A 21169-nucleotide genomic window follows, 5' to 3' on the forward strand; every position below is an offset into this window, starting at 1 on the left:
AGTCCAGTAGTTCAGACGTGATGACTCGTCAAACATAATATTTTCCTATACCAAACGTGTATAAGCCAGTTCTTTACTTTATTATAGCAGAAAAAAATTGATTTTGGTTTGAAGAAAAAAACGATGAGAAATAATAACCATATTTTAATATGTACTTACAGTTCTAGCACAATTGCCACTTCGTGCTGAGTCTCATACACCTCATGTAGTCCGACTATCTTCGCACAACGTCCGACTGAAGCCATATACAGCACGGCCACCTAGATAAATAGACAAATATATATAAAAATAAATGAATAACATTCTACCGCCAAGAAACTAATAACCAAGAAAAAATGGCCATACCTTGTTAGCCTATAATGTGTATGTTACCAAAGTGAGGTCCACATTACAATGGCAGTATTTGATTAGCAGTGGTATTCTTGTCATCGTTCAACAAAGCGGATAGCGCTATCTCTTTCTTGCTTTGCTCTGTTGCCAGATCATCTTTTAACAATGTAGAAATATGATAAATTAACAAAATATTCAATCGTGATTATGAAAATTGATCATGAAATCACTGAAACATAAAATAATTTCCTGCTTGATAGAATATAATTGATTATTTTAAAAGAAAATGAAAATTTGATATTACATCAATAAACCGGTTTCAGTTACCGTCTATAAAAGACATTGACAATACAGAAGATCAGCAACGTTGTTTTTCTATCTTTCTCCACTGCCATTATAACGTGGACATCACTATAGTTTGTTAAGTATAAAATATGCATTTATGATCAATCGTACAACAATTTTCATGAGTATGAAATTTTCTGACTTTGCCTTGTTACTTTCCTTGCTTGCCCTATTACCATAGGTAAGAAAAGTATTGCTTTCCAAAAAAAATTAAGGTACCCTAATTTCAAGTTTTCTATACGTTTCAAGGTCCTCTGAGTCCAAAAAACATGATTTTTTTACAATTTGTATTGTTGGCTGTGAATAAATTGAATTTGAAACAAAACAAGTCATAAGCCAGTTATACACAAATAGTCAATATTTTAGATTTTTGAACATACGTTTTTTGCCGTCCGCATAAATTCTATTTGATTAAACGGAACTTGACAATCATCATCTGTTTAATAGACTTTATAAGGACGACAAAAAATCGTACGCCAAAAATCAATGTGAGTGTAACTGGCTATACAGTATAAACATGATAATACAACATACCCATATAGTACAAATTCGTAAATATTCGTAAAAAATCGTAAATTCGTAAAATCACAGTTATAATAATATGTTTTGGAATTCAACTGTTGAGAGACTCATTGGAGCTATATAAATATTAACCTTAGAGTAGCAAGTCGAATATACCAAGCAGTGAAAGTACCTACGAGTACTATCCTGCACAGAAAGCTGGCCAGTTGTTGAAAGGCAAGCCCAGAAAATCAGAGTATCTGAAATGAAATTCCTTAGAAAGATTGTGGGAAAAACAAGAAGAGACAGGATAAGGAACGAAGTCATAAGGCAGGAAGTGGAGATTGGACCCCTGGTTGGCAAAATGCAAGAAAGGCAGTTGAAATGGTTCGGTCATGTAACAAGGATGACAAACGAGAGAAAGGCCAAACAAATATGGGAAATGAAACCTATTGGAGTGAGGCAAAGAGGACGACCAAGAATAACGTTTGAAAACCATGTCGAAAGAATGGGGGCTGCTAGGGGTAAAAACTGGCAGCAGATGAAAAGATTGGCTAAGGATCGTGGGGAGTGGAGACACTGGGCCGAGGAATCTTCAAACCACCCTACGCTGTGAGGCAGAAGGGGATCGAGAAAGAAGAAGAAGAAGAGAAGCAAGTCATATAACTTCTTCTTAAGCGTGGTTTTATTGAATACAAATGAATATTCTCAATTAATATTGATAGTTTCCCGAATACAATAGGAAAAGGTGTAGATTTTCTTTTAGGTATTGTTGTGAGTGTATCACTTCGTTTCTTTCAACTATAGCCTACATAATATTCTGTTGTATATAGAAAGTGACATCACAGATACTACTACAAAAAATACAGCTTTATGATGGTCAGTATCTTATTATTTATTAGCACGTGACCCGTGCTCCACAAGGGTCCAACTAAAACTTTAATAGCTGAAAACTTGACCTACTGAGTGAGATCTTGAAGCATTTAAAATAGACCTATAAATGTGACCATCTTCGGTGAATTAAGAATCAGCATGCAAAATTTCTAGTTAATCAGTTGAGTAGTTGAGACGTGATTAGACAAACTGGAAAAAAATACCAACTGAAATTTTGAAGAATTTAGAATAGGCCTACAACCATTCTCCGTGAATTAAGAATCAATATGAAAAATTTTAAGTAAATTAGCTCAGTAGTTCGTCATTCGTAAATTTCCTACCCCGTACGTGTATAAGCCAATTCTTTCCTTTTATTACATTACAGATAAATAGTGGCTTACAACTGTCTATATTTTAACAATTTAAAGAGTTAAAGTAATTTTTGTGTTTTAGTTTGAGTTACAAACTTTCTAAATTTGAAATTTCATGTTTGGTCAGTAAATTGGACACAAATTTTGAAACTTTTTGGGTAGTTGGGAAGTTGATATTGTGGTAATTATTCATATTGAATAAAAAGACTAAGAAATTGTCAAAAACCACAGATTTGATTGATAGTTAGAAAGTTTGATAAACTCTTTATCAGAGTTTGATAAACCCCTTATCAGGGTTGATCAGAGATTGACGATGGTGTAACAACCGAAACCGGTTTTTCTATCAATAAAATCTGTGGTTTTTGACAATTTCTTAGTCTTTTTATTCAAATTTTATAAAGTGGAAAACATAAACTTCTTTCTGGACCAAGATTATAAATCAAAATTTATGGGAAGAACCTGTTGGTCCTCCCAATTATTTTGATGAATAATTGTGTATCTTGAACCAATAAATGAATAATGAGTTGGATATCACCAAAGTAAATATAGCACAGAGTTCTCTATGATATTACCTCATGTAGAATATCCTGCCTGTGATCCATGGATCGTCTGCGTTTCCTGATGAATTTGGCCGCATACGACTGGCCTGTCACCTTATGAGTACAGCGTCTAACAGCTGCAAATTTCCCCCTGAAATTAAACAAAAAATGTGGTTATAAGGTGTGAAAAATAAAAATAGAAAAGTAAAATAGGATGTGATGATTATATTATGTTATATGATAAGGTGAGCAGGTGACCCGCTAATTGAAAGCTTGGAGAATCTAGAAACTTGACCTGAAATCTTGAAGAATTTAAAATAGGCCAACAACCATTTTCCGTGAATTAAGAATCTATATGCAAATTTTCAATAAAATCAGTTCAGTAGTTCGCCAATCGTGAATTTTCTATCCCGTACGTGTATAAACCAATAATTTCCTTTATTATATCGATATGAAATCATCCATTAAGACAAAATATATGGTGACCTTCATCGAGATCTCAGTTGATCAAGAATTAGTTCGGGTAGGCAGCTTCAGTACGTCAAGTTTTCACTTCGTCAAGCTCCTGTTGCTTTCAGAAGTCCAGTGGATGCAGTATCATTATATAATAATAATATAAAATATTATTTAATTCTAAAGTTACTAAAAAATTCTGAATAATACCAGCATATTGCCATATACAAACGAGAACCCAATAATAATATTGATAATTTTTCCCCTTTTTCCTTCCTCCTGGTACCCCAAGAAGAAGGGAGTTTATTACAGAAAATATAACAAACAAAAATGAAAAATACGCTTATAAAATGAAATCTTACAAACAAAAAATGAAGAATAATAAACAAAACAAGAATGACAAATGATAAGAAAATTCCTTTTCAGTGGAAAATTTCAAAAATTATAAACCAGACGAAATACGGTGGCATGCCAATTGACAGAATCCCAAACGACCGAAACGCTATATTTTCCCAAACGGCCGAAAACTACTTTTTTCCCAATTGGCAAAATTAATGAAATATTGAAACTGGAACTTTCTCATTCAGCCGAATCCCAAATGACAGAAAACTTTTGAGAATTTTTCCAATCGACAGAAAACGTTGTTTGTTGCATTGAGCCGAAAGTGGTGAGAGTCCCAAACGACCGAAAGTGATTATTCATAATTTTTTGAATTCGCTCTTTATTTGTGATTGTTTTTGTTTTTTTTAAATGGCGAAATAAATGATTTGATTTGAAAAAAAAAAAAAAAAAAAAAAATCCTCCCCAACACACTCTCACAAATCCCTTACTAGTGTGCAACGGTGTAGCTGCCTGTCTATCTGCCTGCAACCAAAACTTGACAAACTAGCTCAAATAAATAACGTCCCATTTCTTACAGTATCTCAAGAAATTGGCAAAATAGATACTTTTGATGGAAGACGATTCTTCTTCTTCTTCTTCTTCTTCTCATTCATTTCTTTTTACTTTCCTTGCCCTATTACCATAGGTAAGGAAAGTATTGCTTTCCGAAAAAATTAAGGTACCCCAATTTCTAAATTTCTATACGTTTCAAGGTCCCCTGAGTCCAAAAAAGTGGTTTTTGGGTATTGGTCTGTATATATATATATATGTGTGAGTGTGTGTGTGTGTGTGTGTGTGTGTGTGTGTGTGTGTGTGTGTGTGTGTGTGTGTGTGTGTGTGTGTGTGTGTGTGTGTGTATAGGTGCGTACAGACTTTCGCTCTGCTCCGCAACCGAACGTCATTCCATCAGAGCGATTGATGATCGACCGGGGAGCAACAGTGGTTCGACCGGGGAACGCGAGAAGATCTAACATCTTCCGTAACGTTCATGATGGGTGCGGAGGCGGAGCGACTGTGGTTCGATGGAGGAACGAGGGCGGTACGAGGGCGGAGCGTGCTCGGTGCAGGTTGGAAGCGCGTATATGTGTACGCAGCTTTAGAGAGTATGTGCGTCTGTGTACACGATATCTCATCTCCCAATTAACGGAATGACTTGAAATTTGGAACTTAAGGTCCTTACAATATAAGGATCCAACACGAACAATTTCGATCAAATGAAATTCAAGTTGGCTGCTAAAATGGTGAAAATGTTGTCAAAAACAGGATTTTTCGCGATTTTCTCGAAAACGGCTCCAACGATTTTGATCAAATTTATACCTAAAATAATCATTGATAAGCTCTATCAACTGCCACAAGTCCCATATCTGTAAAAATTTCAGGAGCTCCGCCCCATCTATGCAAAGTTTGATTTTAGATTCCCAATTATCAGGCTTCAGATACAATTTAAACAAAAAATTCCAAGTGGAAAAGATTGAGCATGAAAATCTCTTCAATTAATGTTCAGTAACATTTTCATCTAAAATTGAAAATAAGCTCTAAATTCGAGAAAATGTTATTTCAATTACAAACTTTTGGCAACTGTTGATTCTATTAAATCATTCACTTTGAAGAGATAGCAAACTTCGTGTGTCTCCAGCCTTATTGTCCTGTCACCAGCTGGCTTGGATCTCTGAATAGTAAACTTGAGTTGCGCGGGAACACTAGCGTCAGGTGATCAATTTTCATAACGGCAAGGAAAGTTGTGAGTGCGCCACACCAGATTTTTTCATTTATTCTTTTATGATTGATTCTTTATTGATTCATACAATAAGTACATCATCAAAATGATAAAGAGAGAAAAAATAAGGTAACCTTGTGCTATTCCTCTCCCTAATTAAGATAAGGATAGTCAGAAATAGATTTTTCCTAGATTTTTACATTTTTATCCTTAACTTCTCAAACGTTTTTGAAAATCATCAAACATTTCCTTTCAATTTTCTTATCCTTCCTTGCTCACTGTCTTTTTCTCCTCCTGGCCCACTTTTTCTTATATTTTTCTTCTTATTCTACTCCTCCTTTTGTGTCTTCATCTTCCTTCTTCTCTTTTATTTCCTTTTCCCCTGGATTTTTACATTTATCCTTACCCTCTCCAACATTTTTCGAAGATCATCTGAAATTTCTATTTGCTTTAAAGTTCTTCTATCTTCACCCATCTATTTCACCTCCTCTTCCTTCATCATTATCTACTCTTCCTCCTCCTCATCCTTCACCTCTTCCTAATATTTCTTCTTCTCCTCCTCCCCCATCCACTGTCTTATTCTTCTCCTATTCCCACTCCTCCTTTTCCTCTCACTCAACCTTACCCGGTCGTGTGTTGATGGGAAGGATATTATTTTATATCCTTCTTAAAGAATCGACAATTATTTGTTGAAACACCGCCGATTTATGAAGTTACATTACAATTTTATATTATCGTTATTCTAATTGCATTTAGTCTTTATTCTCATTGATTAATTATGTATACTTTGTAAAATTCGTTGAATAATTAGCATTACCGTCATTTAATGTAAATTAGTGTATAAGTCTGTAAATATTGTAACATACATGAATAAAGAAATCTAATCTAATCCTTCTACTCCTCGACTAACCACATCCTCCTTCACCTGCACTTGCCCTTCCTCATCCTCCTCAACTTTCTTCTCCTCCTCCTTCTTTTATTTTATCTCCTCCTCTCCCCATCTACCTTCTTCTACTCCTCCTCCTTCTCTCACTCATCGTTCTTCTCCACCTTCTACTGCTCCTCATCCTCCTCCTTCTTCATATTCTTCTTCTTCTCTCCCTCATCTTCCTTCTTCTTCATCACCTCCTCCTCCTCCTCTCCGCCATTAATCTTCTTCTTCACCTCTCCCTCACTCCCTCATCCTTTTTTTTCCTCGCTTCCTCATCTTCATCTTCTTCATCCTACACCTCCTCCTCCTCCTCTCCACCATCAATCAATCTAGTAAGAATTTGTGTGTATTTATGGCTTCAAAATTTTATAAAATAACTTAATCAATTCAATGTGAAGTATAATAAGTATAATATTTTACTTTCGTTTGGTGTTTTACTTCTTCTAAATTTAAAATTTGCATCTCATATTTATTTTTGGACGAAAATTGAGCTTGAACTATTACAGTGGAAACATAACCTACTTTTATGGACATGTAACATTATCAAAATTTGGGAATGGAATATTATTGGGCCAAGCCTGTTGTTCCTACCCAATCATATTATTTTATATGATTTGTAATATTGTATCCACGAATAAATAGAATAAAATAAAATAAATAAATCTTCTTGTTCTTCTCCTCCTCGTTCTATCCCTCATCGTTCTACTTCTCCACCTCTTCCTCCTTTCCTCCATCCTACTTTTTCTTCTCCTCTCCCTCACTCCATCTTCCTTCTTCACCTCTTCCTCCTCCTCCTGTCCCACTTTCGTCACTAGTTCCCTTGATCACGCCATTCTCAACAGCGAACACAATACATGGCCTCAAATCAGCCGAAACCCAGAATCTGCGTCTGCTCTGAACGAGAGTGAGAAAACAATTCATCATTTGCATTTATATGCTAATCTGCTCTATTCTCTTCTAATGTACACCTTCTAGCATTTATGCAAGGCTGTTTGGATCGTCTTCATTACTCTCTCTCCCTCACACTCACTCTCCTTTGGTAGAGAGTTAGTGGGGAGGATATTTTTAATATTCTTTCCGAAGAATGGACATTAATATGTCCAAAGCTCCGCCAATTTATGTAGATGCATAACAATATAATTATCTATAGTTATTATATTACAAATTACTTTTTCATATCATATACAGTTCAATAATTATTTTCTTAGTCTATATTATGTGAATTCATCTATAATTTTGCTGTATTGTAAGCTATTGTATAAGCCAGTATATATTGTAATCTACATAAATGAAGTACTCAATCAATCAATCAATCAATCAATCAATCCCTCCCTCACACTCACTCTCTTTCTCTCTCTCAAACTCTTTCAATCTCTTTGCAGAGTTGATGGAATAGATATTTTGGCAATGATGGCTGATGCAAGATGGCGGAAAAAATTTTGTAGTCACAAAAAAATAGTTTTTTCAACACAAATAGGATTCTCCAATTCATTGTCGAATTATCCTTATAACAGGAATATTAAGTTTTCATAATGTTTCAGCATATACTCAAACTGCAAGGCAAAATATTCTTACAGATGGAATTAAATAGGGAATGCATTTATTCAAATGCTAATTAATATATAATTATTATCTAACGAAAATCCTAAATAAATGCTGTAAATCACCCCGAAGACTTCTGCTACTGCAGACATTGACAACAGGGAGACATTGACAGCAGAAGTCTTCGGTGTGATTTACAGCATTTATTTAGGATTTTCGTTAGATAACAATTACAAAATATTCTTGTTGGAAAAATTCTACTCAAAACTTGGAAGGCATACTGGAGGCTACAGAAAAACCTCCAGTCTCAAAGCATACTGCCTATATACAGACAGAGTGAGTATGTATGGGAACCCTTCAATAAATGGGAGACTGTTGTAGATATAGTACTGAAACTTTCAGGATAAGTTATTGGTCAAATACTCTACCTTTTGACGTACAACTGAATTTCAACCACTCATAAGGGAGTGACTTTGGGGTTGTAACTCGAATACTTTAAATGTAAACACTCATTGTGATCATTTTAAAACAAGAAAGATGGCATCGATAAAAATGTTCTATGATACTTGTATCCAGAATGGCGGCTGATTGAAGTTTTAGTTTTTAAAGAAATGAGGGTTTGTAACTAGAATATTTTGAATGTAAACACCCATTGTGTGATACATCATTTTGAAGGACTTTTCAAAACGAGAAAGATGACATCAATAGAAATGTTCTATGATACTTGTATCCAAAATTACGGCTGATAGAACTTTATCAATGATTTTTTTAAAAACTAAAACTTCAATTAGTCGAAATTTAGATAAAAGTATCATAGAACATTTTTATTGATGTAATCTTTCTTGTTTTAGAAAGGATTTGAAAATGATGTACCACACAATGGGTGTTAACATTTAAAATATTTGAGTTAAAAACCCCTCATTTCCTTAAAAACTAAAACTTCAATCAGCAATCATTTTGGATACAAGTATCATAGCATCTTTCTTGTTTAAAAAGCCCTTCAAAATGATGTACCACACAATGGGTGTTTACATTTAAAACATTTGAGTTAAAACCCCTAAGTCACCCCCTTATGAGGGGTTGGAATTCAGTTGTACGTCAAAAGGTAGAGTATTTGACCAATAACTTATCCTGGAAGTTACAGTATTATATCTACAACGATCTCCAACTTATTGAAGGGTTCCCATACATTATGACTCACTCTGTATAGCGAGGTCCACGTTATAATGGAAGTGAAGAAAGATAGAGAACAGCGTTGCCGATCCTCTGCCTTGCCACTGCCTTCTAATACAGATGATAGCTGATACCGATATGTCTGATGAAATATCATCTGTTCATTCTTGTTTAAAATGATAAATCAATTATATATTAAGCGAGCAATTTCTGTAAATATATATTTATATGGTTATGTGGTTATATGGGTATATATTTATGTTCAACGGATCTCGAAAACAGCTCTAACGATTTTCACGAAATTTGGAACATAGTAGGTTTATGATATGAAGATTTGATTGCACTAGGTCTCAACCCAGAGATAACTGGCTGAAGGACATTAAAAGGATAAATACGTCCTTGGAAAAACAGCTGGAAATTTTGTCGTCTGACGATACCGTAATGGAAGAGTGTGAACGAGTGCATGTGTGGGATCATCCAGCTGATCTCACGAGAAGAAAAATTCAGCAAGAAAAACTCATTTTCGTTTATTTCTCTTTTTTTAGAAAACATGTTTACTTCAGAAAGTCTAAAATAGTAGCTAGATGCTGTTAGTATAGAATAGTACATAGTATATTAACAAATATTGTAGCAAACATAGTATATCATTCTAAATCGAATTCATAGTATATCCATTTCTAATTGATGATGTGTTTGTTTTTTGAAGTGTGAATAAATTGTTATTTTGATGAGTGATAGCTTAACCTATATTTTGATTTGGACTGTAGTATACATTTGAAAGGGTACAGTTTAGGGCATAAGCCTGTTGTCCTCCTCATATAACTGTAAAAAATTGTACGACTGAGAAAATGAATAAACAAATATAAACAATAAATTCAATCTTTCGTTACAAATTTTCTATGCTTTTACACTCCAGAGCAAAGCTCGGTCCCCCGATATTTACATTTTATTCGTAAAGAGAATATATTTCTCAATGATTGAATAATACATTCTCATAATTTGGATTGATAGTTTCGTTCATTAATTAAATGGCTACAGTGTTGAAAAACGACCTGGCAACGGTGCAGAGCTAGAAAATGGGAGCGCAGTCTGCTTCGTTGAAATAGACAAGAATGGAAACACCTGCAATCAATTACTGCCATTATAACACGTGGACCTCACCACAGAAAGATGATAGACAAGGATGATAGACAAGGATAGCAACACCAATGTTAATTGATTAATGCCATTATAACGTGGACCTCACTATAGGCAGATGATACAAGGATGATACGAATATAATACAAAGATGATAGACAAGGATAGCAACACCAATGTTAATAAAATACTGCCATTATTACGTGGACCTCACTCATCACTATAGAGTCCTTCTCAACATCATTCGAACTCTATTCTCTTCTTCTCCTACTCCTCCTCCTCCTCCTCCTCCTATCCCATTTCACCACAGCCTGTTACTAAGTCTTGAAGAAAATCTCATTACTAAAAAGAAGAATTGCATTATGAGATACTAACTAGCACTTTCCTAACAATCGTGCGAAACTTTTCTTCTTATTTTCCTCCTCCTCCTCCTCCTCCTCCTCCTTACCCATAAGACAGGATGACCAAAGAGATAGTAAGATTGAGCAATGTCCATTTTTTCACACAACAGTGAAGTCATAGTACATACCACGTTTATATATTATATACTTTACACTATAATACTATTAACTTACGGTAACTGTAGTGGGTTTCTCTTCAATCAGTCAGTATTGTTTGAATGGATTGCATCTATGTTATTTCATAAGGAATACTGACAGTAGGAAGTGAATTACACTGAAGGAAGAACAAGACAGGAAGATGTAGGATTTTCCCATAGAGCTGTCCCAGCTCAGTCGTGGGAAATCTCCCCTATTGTGATAAATAAGTAATTGCTAATAGAAAGAAAATAGGGCATTGGCCTTAGCACTATCTCTTCCTAGACTCGATTTCTTCCTTCTCCTCCTCCTCCTACCCCTCATCATCATCATCTTCTTCTCCTCCTTCTTTTTCTTCTTCATAATCATCTTGTTCTTCTTCTTTTTCATCATCATCATCATCATCTTCTTCTTTTACATTTTCTTTTTCTTCATCATCATTATCATCTTGTTCTTCTTCTTCTTCATCATCATCTTCTTCGTCTTTTTCATTTTCTTTTTCTTCTGCATCAACATCATCTTCTTGTTCTTCTTCTTCATTTTCTTTTTCATCATCATCATCTTCTTCTTTTTCATTTTCTTTTTCATCATTATCATCTTGTTTTCCATCACCATCATCATCATGTTCTTCTCCATTTTCTTTATCATCATCATCTTCTTCTTTTTCATTCTCTTCTTCTTCATCATCATTTTGTTGTTCTTCTTCTTCTTCTTTTTCTTCTTCATCATCATCATTATCTTGTTTCTTCTTCTTCATCATCATCATCATCATCATCATCATCATCTTCTTCTTTATTTTTTATTAATTTATACAATAAGTACATTATCAAAATGATAGGGAGAGGAAAAATGAGGTAACTTCTTCTTCATCATTTCATCTTGTTCTTCATCATCATCATCATCTTCTTCTTGTTCATTCTCTTCTTCTTCATCATCATCTTGTTGTTCTTCTTCTACTTCTTTTTCATTTTCTTTTTCTTCTTCTTCATCATCATAATCTTGTTTCTCCTTTTCCTTCATCATCATCTTCTTCTTTATTCATTTTTTATTAATTTATACAATAAGTACATTATCAAAATGATAGGGAGAGGAAAAATGAGGTAACTTTGTGCTATTCCTCACCCAAATTTAGGTAAGGTTACACATTGTCCGAAATAGGTTGAGTCTTTTAGTTCCTCAATTCACAAAATTTTCAGTCCAAGTATTTTCACCAAGTAGATTTTTCGATTTAGATGCTTCAAAACTAAACATAGAAGAAATCTATTTCCTCTTCTTTTTCATTTACTTTTTCTTCTTCATCATTATCATCTTGTTCTTCGTCATCATCATCTTGTTCTTCTCCATCTGTCATCATCTTGTTCTTCTTCTTTTTCATTTTTTTTCTTCCTCATCATCATCTTGCTCTTCTTCTTCATCATCTTCTTTTTTATTTTTTTTCTTCTTCATCATTATCATCTTGTTCTTCATCATTATCATCATCATCATCATCTTCTTCTTCTTCACCACCATCACCTTCTCCTACTCAACCTTATTTTTCCTGTGAGTTGAGCACTATCAATGACTTGCTAGTTACTGTAGAATTAAGACTGATCAAGCTACACTACACCTGAAGTGATATTCACGGTCTAGAGTCAGCACCTGTTTGAAATAGATTTCCAATCCTTGTCTGTCATTGGACAAAGCAGAGATATCCATTTCTACCTCGTACTATTGGCAAATCTTTTGTTGACTATGTAGAAACATAATAGAGCTACCGCAATATTTAGGACCGATTTCCAAGCTCGGAATTTAGCCAAGTTCTAGACTTTAAACAGCTGGATTCAGAAAATAAGCTTTCCGAAACGGGGCGTAGTCATAGTCAAAGTCACGTTGAAAATAAATTTCAAAAAACTCGAAAATTGAACACAAAATAAAATAAAGAGAAAATAGTGTAAAGTTTCAGCTATTTTGAATTCTTTAGGAATGTTTCATTTCGTCGAGGAAAAACGTTTCCAATTATAGAGAAGAGAAAATAAAGATTTTACTGCAACTACACCCCGGTTTGGAAAACCAATTTTCTGACTCCAGCTCATTAATGAAATTGTATTGCTTAATCATGAAAAGCTTGATTTCCTTGGGGAGTATGATTGATATTTTTTATATATAACTAGCTAGCAGGTAACCGGTGCTCCGCAAGAGTCCGATTAAGAACTTGATAAACTGAATACTTGACGTAGTGGAATCTTTAAGAATTTAAAATAGACCTATAGCCATCCTCGGTAAATAAGGAATCTATATGCAAAATCTCAAGTGAATCAGTTGAGTAGATCAGACGTGATGATGCGTCATCATTCGAAAATTTCTTATGACGTACGTGCATGAGCCAATACTTTTCTTTATTATTATTATTATAGACTAGCAGGTAACCCGTGCTCCGCAAGGGTCTGATTAGAAACTTGACTTACTAAAATCTTGAAGCATTTAGAATAGGCCTATAACCATCCTCGGTAAATAAGGAATCTATATGCAAAATCTCAAGTGAATCAGTTGAGTAGTTGAGACGTAGATGGTGCGTAAAGCAATTTTCCTATCCTGTACGTGTATAAGCCAATTTTTTCCTTTATTATATTACAGATACGGCTATTAAATTTACAGGTACTCAATCCAATAAACTTCAAGATAAAACCAATATTATTTACAACCAATTTAGATGCTGTAGATTTTCTTGACGAACACTTTTTTATTATTCCTTATTCGAAAATTATTGATCATTATTTACGAGAATCAACAATTCATATTAAATCAAATACTGGGATGACTTGAAGAACAGATATCTACTATGCATAGAAGACGGTGGAAAAGGAAAAGTAACAATCAATCAATCATACAAAACATACCTACAATACGGAAATATCTTCTTATCATTTTCCACTAAACTTATATAGTTAATATCTCTATAGATTATTATGCTATAACATTTTACATGTACTCAATTCAATACACTTGAAGATTAAACCAAATGAATATCATTCACAACCAAATTAGATGAAAACAAATCTCGATATTCTGTGGCGCTACTAAACAGGGCGAAGCCAAGTGGGAAGTAGAGACAGAATGAATTATGAAAGGAAGGAAGAAGTGGCCAAAAAAGAAGGATGGAAAGAGAAATAACAAAAAAACTGCGAACTGGTTGCAGGGAAGGGAGGTGTAGAAAGATTGAGAGATACAGGGAGAGAAAGAGCAAGAAAGAGAGAGAGAGAGAGAGAGTGAGCGCCAACAGATGGACCAAATTACCATTCATGGAAGTACAAACTACGCCCATTGATAAAATGATGTTGTAGTGTTAGCCCACGTTATAAGATGCTTGTCTTTTTATTCAGCTTTGCCTTTTTCTTCTTCTTCTTCTTCTTATTTTTCTTCTTCTTCTTTTCACTCCTACCTCCTTGGTTAAAATCATCCTATCTTCTTCTTCCCCTTCTCCTCCTTCGTTTTCTTCATCTGTTCCTCTTCTTGTTATCCGTCTTCTACTACTGTACTTCACCTTATGCGTACTAAGCTGGATTCCCACATATGTCAGTTACCGTGTCCGGTTCAGTGAAAATATAATTTCTATGACTTCTTATGGGACTATTCCCATTCAGGCCAGCCGAGTGAGTCCCATTATAACTTATCTTTTGCCTTGCGATTGGTGGATGTTGAGTCATACGAAGCTGATTAGACACCTTGGCAAACCCCAAATTAGAGTAGAGCCTATTCTATTTGCAGTTCTATACATTCCGCATTCCTAACCTAAAATAGATGCAGGTACATTTATTTGTAATTGTAGTGGTGAGAAATATTTTGAATGGGCCTGTGCCAGAAATTAGAATAAGATTTACAAGGGGAAGAAGAAGACTAAGACGAAGAAGAAGAAGAAGGAGAGAGGAATAAGAAGAAAAAGGAAAGAACAAGGAGGAAACGTTGGAAAGAAGAAAGAAAAATAAATTATGAAGGGGGGGGGGTGTTGGTTCACTTTACTTGAATGAAATGAGTTATTCCCCACAGGTGAGACATTGTAAATTTCAAATATAGTATTTATTTATATGATCATTCAGAATTACACAACTTACAGAAAAGTGCCACAGGCTTATAAGCCCAAAACGGTTCCAATTCCAATTTATACAACAGTCCTAATGTAGCTAGTAGCTATAGTGAGGTCCAAGTTATAATGGCAGTAGATAAAGATAGGAGAATAGCGATGCCGATTCTCTGCATTAATTAATTGTATTTCTACACTGTCAAAAACATAAATGGCATCGTTGTGGACCTAGAAAAGGAGAGTATCACCGGCTTTGTCGAATGATAGACAAGGATAGCAAAACCAAAGTTGATCAAATACTGTCATTATAACGTGGACCTCACTATAGGTTATGTGTCACTTCAAAATTACTAATTTTAGATTAATTTAGGAAACTGTGAGTATTGCTTAGCATTGATACTACCCATCACACCCTAAAGTACTAATCTGAAGATGCGTAAAATTTAAAATTAAAAACAAAAATACGCAGCATTACTATTAATGGCATTAACTTTGTTTTTATAATTTTCTTATGTATAACAAGATTGTATGTAAGTTATTTATATTTCAACTGTTGACATATATAAAATTCAATTACTATTGCATATTTTTGGATAAAATATTTATAACTAGAGTGGCTAATGAATTGAATTACTATGCAGAGTTGCAGATTTTGCAGGGTTTTCTTTGAGGGCGCTGGAGAACACATTTATTTACGTACAGCGCATGAAGATATATCGTTTTAGAGCTGAAAAAACCCGATCTAAATTTCAAAGATTTAACATTTATCTGTACCTCTTGCAAAAAAAAAAAAATGTTATAATATGAAGAAATTTGAAAGAATTGAGAAAAAAGTTTTTTAGGGCCTTTTAATGTTATAACTAATAAAATATACGTTTGGAGAGAAATGTTACAACACAAGAATTATGGTAAAAGATTTGTAGAATATTGCCGTTCAAAAAACGGTTGAATATCTTAAACGGTTATTGAAATACAAGTGCGATATAGCAAAACTCAACAAATTTTGGCGGCCATCTTGTTTTCGAGGTGATTTCGACTTATCATCACGATCCTTATTTTGCTAGACCAAAGCCACCTCTAATACAAGGCCCCGGCCCACGATATTGCAACGACGGAGTGTAGGCCTAGAATCTAATACATGATTGGTCAAAAATATTTTAAAAAATTCCAGCTGATCTTTTTCACCAATCATGCATTAGATTCTAGGCCTACGCTGCGAAGTTGCAATATCGTAGGCCGGGGCCTTATGTATTAGAGGTGGTTATGGCTAGACCTAACGAAGAAATTGAGACATCTTCCACGGTTGTTACCCAAAAATGACCACAGAGTGCCTTATTCATGACATTTGCGCCCGGACTACGATGTAATTTCGAGAAAATAATATAATAATCTATATTTTTATGTTTTCTAGACACAAAAAGATTGCATTTCACAACTCAAAACTATCCCCAGTGCGAAGCACGAGTTACCTGCTATAGTGAGGTCCACGTTATAATGGCAGTGGAGAAAGATACGAGAAAAACGTTACCGATCCTCTGTCTTGTAAATGCCTTCGATAGACGGTAGCTGATACAGGTTTATAGATGTAATATTAACTGTTCATTCACGTTTGAAATAATCAATTATATTTTATTTAGCAAGAGATTATATTTTTCAATAATTTCATAATGAATTTTCATAATAGGATAAACTATTTTGTTAATTAATTATTGATTCTAGATTGTTAAAAGACGATCTGGCAACAGAGAAAAGCGAGAAAGAGATAGCGTTATCCGCTTTGTTGAATGATAGACAAGGATAGCAATACCATTGCTAATCAAACACTGCCATTATAACGTAGACCTCACTATAGAATAATATAAATTCATCACCCATTTCATTCGCTTTGAAAATAATTGATTATTCAAATTAATTCATGAAGTTCCATAAAATTATTCAAGAAATACGAACTACTATAGTAATATTCACTTTAAAGTAGTGTCAGTATTGGTTAAATGGTAAGCTTTATTGTAATTCATATGGATTACTGACAGTTAAGAATGAAACTCACTAAAGTTGAACGTAGTTTGTTTAAAATATTGCAAAATCTCCTCCTCCACGAGAATTTTCAATTATGTAATTGTAATTACAATATTAATGCGAACCAAGATTGGTCAGATATTGTGGAAAGCGAAGTATGATGATGAAAAAGAGAGAGAGAGACAGATTGATAGAGTACTTTATGTATGTAGATTACAATATATACTGGCATATACTAACTATAGCTTACAATACAGAAAAATTATAGATGAATTTACATAATATAGACTAAGAAAATAATAATTGAACTGTATATGAAATGAAAAAAGCATTTTGGAATAATTATAGATAATATTGTAATGCACCTACATAAATTTATTGGCGGAGCTTTGGTCATATCAATGTCCATTCTTCGGGAAGAATATTCAAAATATCATTGCCAGTGACACTATCAAGAAGAGAGTTAGAAAAATAGATAGATAGAGAGAGAGAGAGAGAGTGAGAGAGGGGGAGGAGCGAGAGAGAGCGAGAGAGTAAACGAATGTTACAGAGAAGAGTAAAGTAGAACATGAAAAGGGATTATGAAGAAAAAGAAGAAGAAGAAGAAGAAGAAGAAGAAGAAGGAGGAGGATGAGGAGGAGGAGAAGAAATAGAAAAACAAGAAGCAGTAAAAGAAGACAAACATATAGAATGGCGGTAGTGGTGGAGAAAGAGAAAGATAAAGTAGAAGAAGGATATAAGTTAATCAGTAGACGGACAAGATGAAGAAGAATATGAATATAATACGGACATGCAGAAGAAGATGAAGAAGTAGCAAAATCGAATGAAAAAAGAAGCAATCAAGAAATATGAAGAATTAAAAAACGGATATGGGAAAGTAATGTGATATAATTCGGATAAGAAGAAGAAGAAGAAGAAGAAGAAAAAGAAGAAGAATTAGAGGAAGAAAAAGAAGAAATCAGAAGAAGAGGAAGAAGTAGAAGTAGAAGAAGAAGAAGAATAAATGACTAGAGGAAGAAAATGAAGAAATCATAAGAAGAGGAAAACAGTAGAAGAGGAAGAAGATGAAGAAGATTAATAGAATGGAAGATAGAAGAAGACCCAAGATAGTAATAATTGAATGAATGGACGATGTTGACCAATAAAATAATCATTTGTCTTGTTTCCTTGCATCAATTCAATTTCCTCTTGGGTTTGAATTGAGACGAATTGAGGAGGTAAAGAAGGAGGAGGATGAAGAGGGAGAGGTGGAGGAAGAGGAGGTGAAGAAGGAGGAGGATGAAGAGGAAGAGCTGGAGGGTGAGAAGGATGAGGAGGAGGAAGAGTAGGAGGCGAAGGAGGAGAAAATGAAGAAGAAAACGCTGAGCATGTGGGAGACAATATTAATTTGTTGCCATAGTCAGTCAGTTGCTTCTGTCACCATTGATTGGATTGGAAGCATTCACATCATTTAAAAGGGATGCTGACTGTTTGAAATGAATCTGATAGCAAATATACATCAACTTAAAAGCATGTATAGTGCAACTTAATTGCGTATTTAAGATGTTCTACTCCGTCTATGTTTGTTATACAGTAGCTATAGTGAGGTCCACGTTATAATGATAGTATTTGATCAACTTTGGTTTTGCTATCCTTGTCTATCATTCGACAAAGCCGGTGGTACTATCCTTTTCTAGGTCCACAACGATGCCAATTATGTTTTTGACAGCATCGCTATTCTTCTATCTTTAACCACTGACATTATAACGTGGACCTCACTATACTCATCACCTACATCTCAAACCTTCAATGAAGGGACCTATTTGTACAGTATTATACTTCTATTATAGTATTATACCTATAGTAAGGTCCACGTTATAATGGCAGTGGAGAAATACAGGAGAACAACGATGCCGATGCTCTGTCTTGTCAATGCCTTCTATAGACGGTAGCTGATACAGGGCTATTGATGTAATATCAACTGTTCATTCTCGTTTAAAGTAATCAATAATAAAATTTTATCAAGCAAGAAATTATATTTTTCTACAATTTCATGATGCATTTTCATAATTAAGATGAAATATTTTTGTTAATTTTTCAATAATATTTCATAATTGAGATAAAATATTTTGTTAGTTAATTATTCATTCTACATTGTTAAAAGACGATCTGGCAACAGAGCAAAGCGAGAAAGAGATAGCGCTATGTGCTTTGTTGAATGATAGACAAGGATAGCAATACCCATTGCTGATCAAACACTGCCATTATAACGTGGACCTCACTATAGTATTATACCTTTTATTTAGTATGTACTAGCAGGTAACCCGTGCTCCGCAAGGGTCTATTTTAATAGTTTACAAACTGAAAACTTGACGTGATGAAATCTTGAAGAATTAAAAATAGTCTGATAACCATCCCCGGTTATTTAAGAATCTATATGCAAAATTTCAAGGTCATCCTTATTTCAAGTTCGACAATTCAAGGCTCCAGTCATCAGTGAGAACTCACTACATTCATTCAATTTTTATGAATGATAAATACAATAAACTAATTTTATTATCACTTTCATAGCTCCCAGCAACTCGAACATTTAAGGGTGTGCAAAGGCTAAAAATAAACTTTCTACTGGTGATATTTTTCAAAGTTTTTCGATTTGTATATCATTAAGCTATCAAAATGAAAAAAGTTTTCACAGGAAAACATTTTTTTCCGATCATTACTTTTCAAGATATGAGCGCCTAATGTTTGAATTTTTAGAACACAACATTTCAAATTCGGTAAGATATGAATCCATGAGATTTAGATGATGGATTCTTCATGGCATTGTTGACCTAATAAAACAAAATTTTTCTGAAAATATCGATTTTTGAAAAAGTTATTCAATTTACCAAAAATAACTCAACAAAAGGTTATTTTTAGTAAATTGAATAACTATCTTAAAAATGGATATTTTCTGAAAATTTTTGTTTTATTAGGTCAACAATACCATGAAGAATCCATCATCTAAATCTCATGGATTCATATCTTACCGAATTTGAAATGTTGTGTTCCAAAAATTCAAACATCAGGCGCTCATATCTTGAAAAGTAATGATCGGAAAAAAATGTTTTCCTGTGAAAACTTTTTCATTTTGATAGCTTGATGATATACAAATCGAAAAACTTTGAAAAATATCACCAGTAGAAAGTTTATTTTTAGCCTTTGCACAGCCTTAAGAATTCAATAAAAAATCTTTCATAGAATAATACGGATTCGTGTATTAAACATAAATGGTTAAATCATTTATATTTTAATAAATATCTAACGATTTTATAAGCGTAAATACAGTAACCTATATTTTTATCTACATTTATTGGTACACGCATTAGAACAATAGGAAGAATAGAAAACAAACATTTTCCACATCCTGTGATATAGCCTACTTATCAGTTATCAATGAACATTAGTCCTATTTTTGTCTTTTGGTATATAATTTAGTAAGAATTTATTATGTACTTATATTGCCTTATTACTTACTAGCAGGTAACCCGTGCTGCGCAAGGGCCCAATTAAAAACTTGAACTACTAAAATCTTGAAGAATTTTGAATAGGCATATAACCATCATCGGTGAATTAAGAATCAATATTTAAAACACCAAGTTAACCAGTCCAGTTGTTGAGACGTGATAATGTGTCATTCATGAATCTCCTATCGTTTTTGGTAGAGAGTTAGTGGGGAGGATATTTTTAATATTGTTTCCGAAGAATGGACATTGATATGTCCAAAGCTCCGCCAATTTATGTAGATGCATAACAATATAATTATCTATAGTTATTATATTACAAATTACTTTTTCACATCATTTATACAGTTCAATAATTATTTTTTTAGTCTATATTATGTAAATTCATCTATAATTTTCATATTGTAAGCTATTGTATATAAGTGCATAAGCCAGTATATATTGTAATCTACATAAATAAAGTACTCAATCAATCAATCAATCAATCAATCCCGTACGTGTATAAGCCAATTCTTTCCTTCATTATACACTGTAATAGATTGATTATTATTATTTACTAGTAGGTAACCCGGGGGTTACCCCGGGTCTGCTTGAACCCAAAATAAATTGAATTTAGTTTTATAGTTTCATGCTGATATTGAAAGTATTGACAACTATAATAGTTTACATTGGAAAAACGAATTGATTGGGCTATCTTACGTAAACGTTGTATCAAAAATTGAATAATTAAAGTTATAAGACTAACAAAAATGAAAATATGCTTATAACCATCCTCGGTAAAT

At 33.7% G+C, this 21169-nt stretch overlaps 2 protein-coding genes across 2 annotated transcripts in view; one reads left to right on the forward strand and one right to left on the reverse strand.

Moving 5' to 3' along the window:
- Positions 1 to 21169, forward strand: part of LOC111060672 (gastrula zinc finger protein XlCGF17.1-like) — a 458016-nt gene that overhangs the window by 153111 nt on the left and 283736 nt on the right. The window lies entirely within an intron of this gene.
- The window catches only part of LOC111046862 (death-associated protein kinase related), a 45104-nt gene that overhangs the window by 12228 nt on the left and 11707 nt on the right, over positions 1 to 21169 (reverse strand). Inside the window, exons 2-3 of the mRNA XM_039440853.1 lie at positions 2993 to 3110; positions 160 to 260 (exon numbers count right to left, since the gene is read on the reverse strand). Coding sequence (XP_039296787.1) covers positions 160 to 260; positions 2993 to 3110 — 219 coding nt within the window. The remainder of the gene's footprint in view (positions 1 to 159; positions 261 to 2992; positions 3111 to 21169) is intronic.

Source organism: Nilaparvata lugens, chromosome 14, assembly GCF_014356525.2.
Source record: "Nilaparvata lugens isolate BPH chromosome 14, ASM1435652v1, whole genome shotgun sequence".
Taxonomy (NCBI): domain Eukaryota; kingdom Metazoa; phylum Arthropoda; class Insecta; order Hemiptera; family Delphacidae; genus Nilaparvata; species Nilaparvata lugens.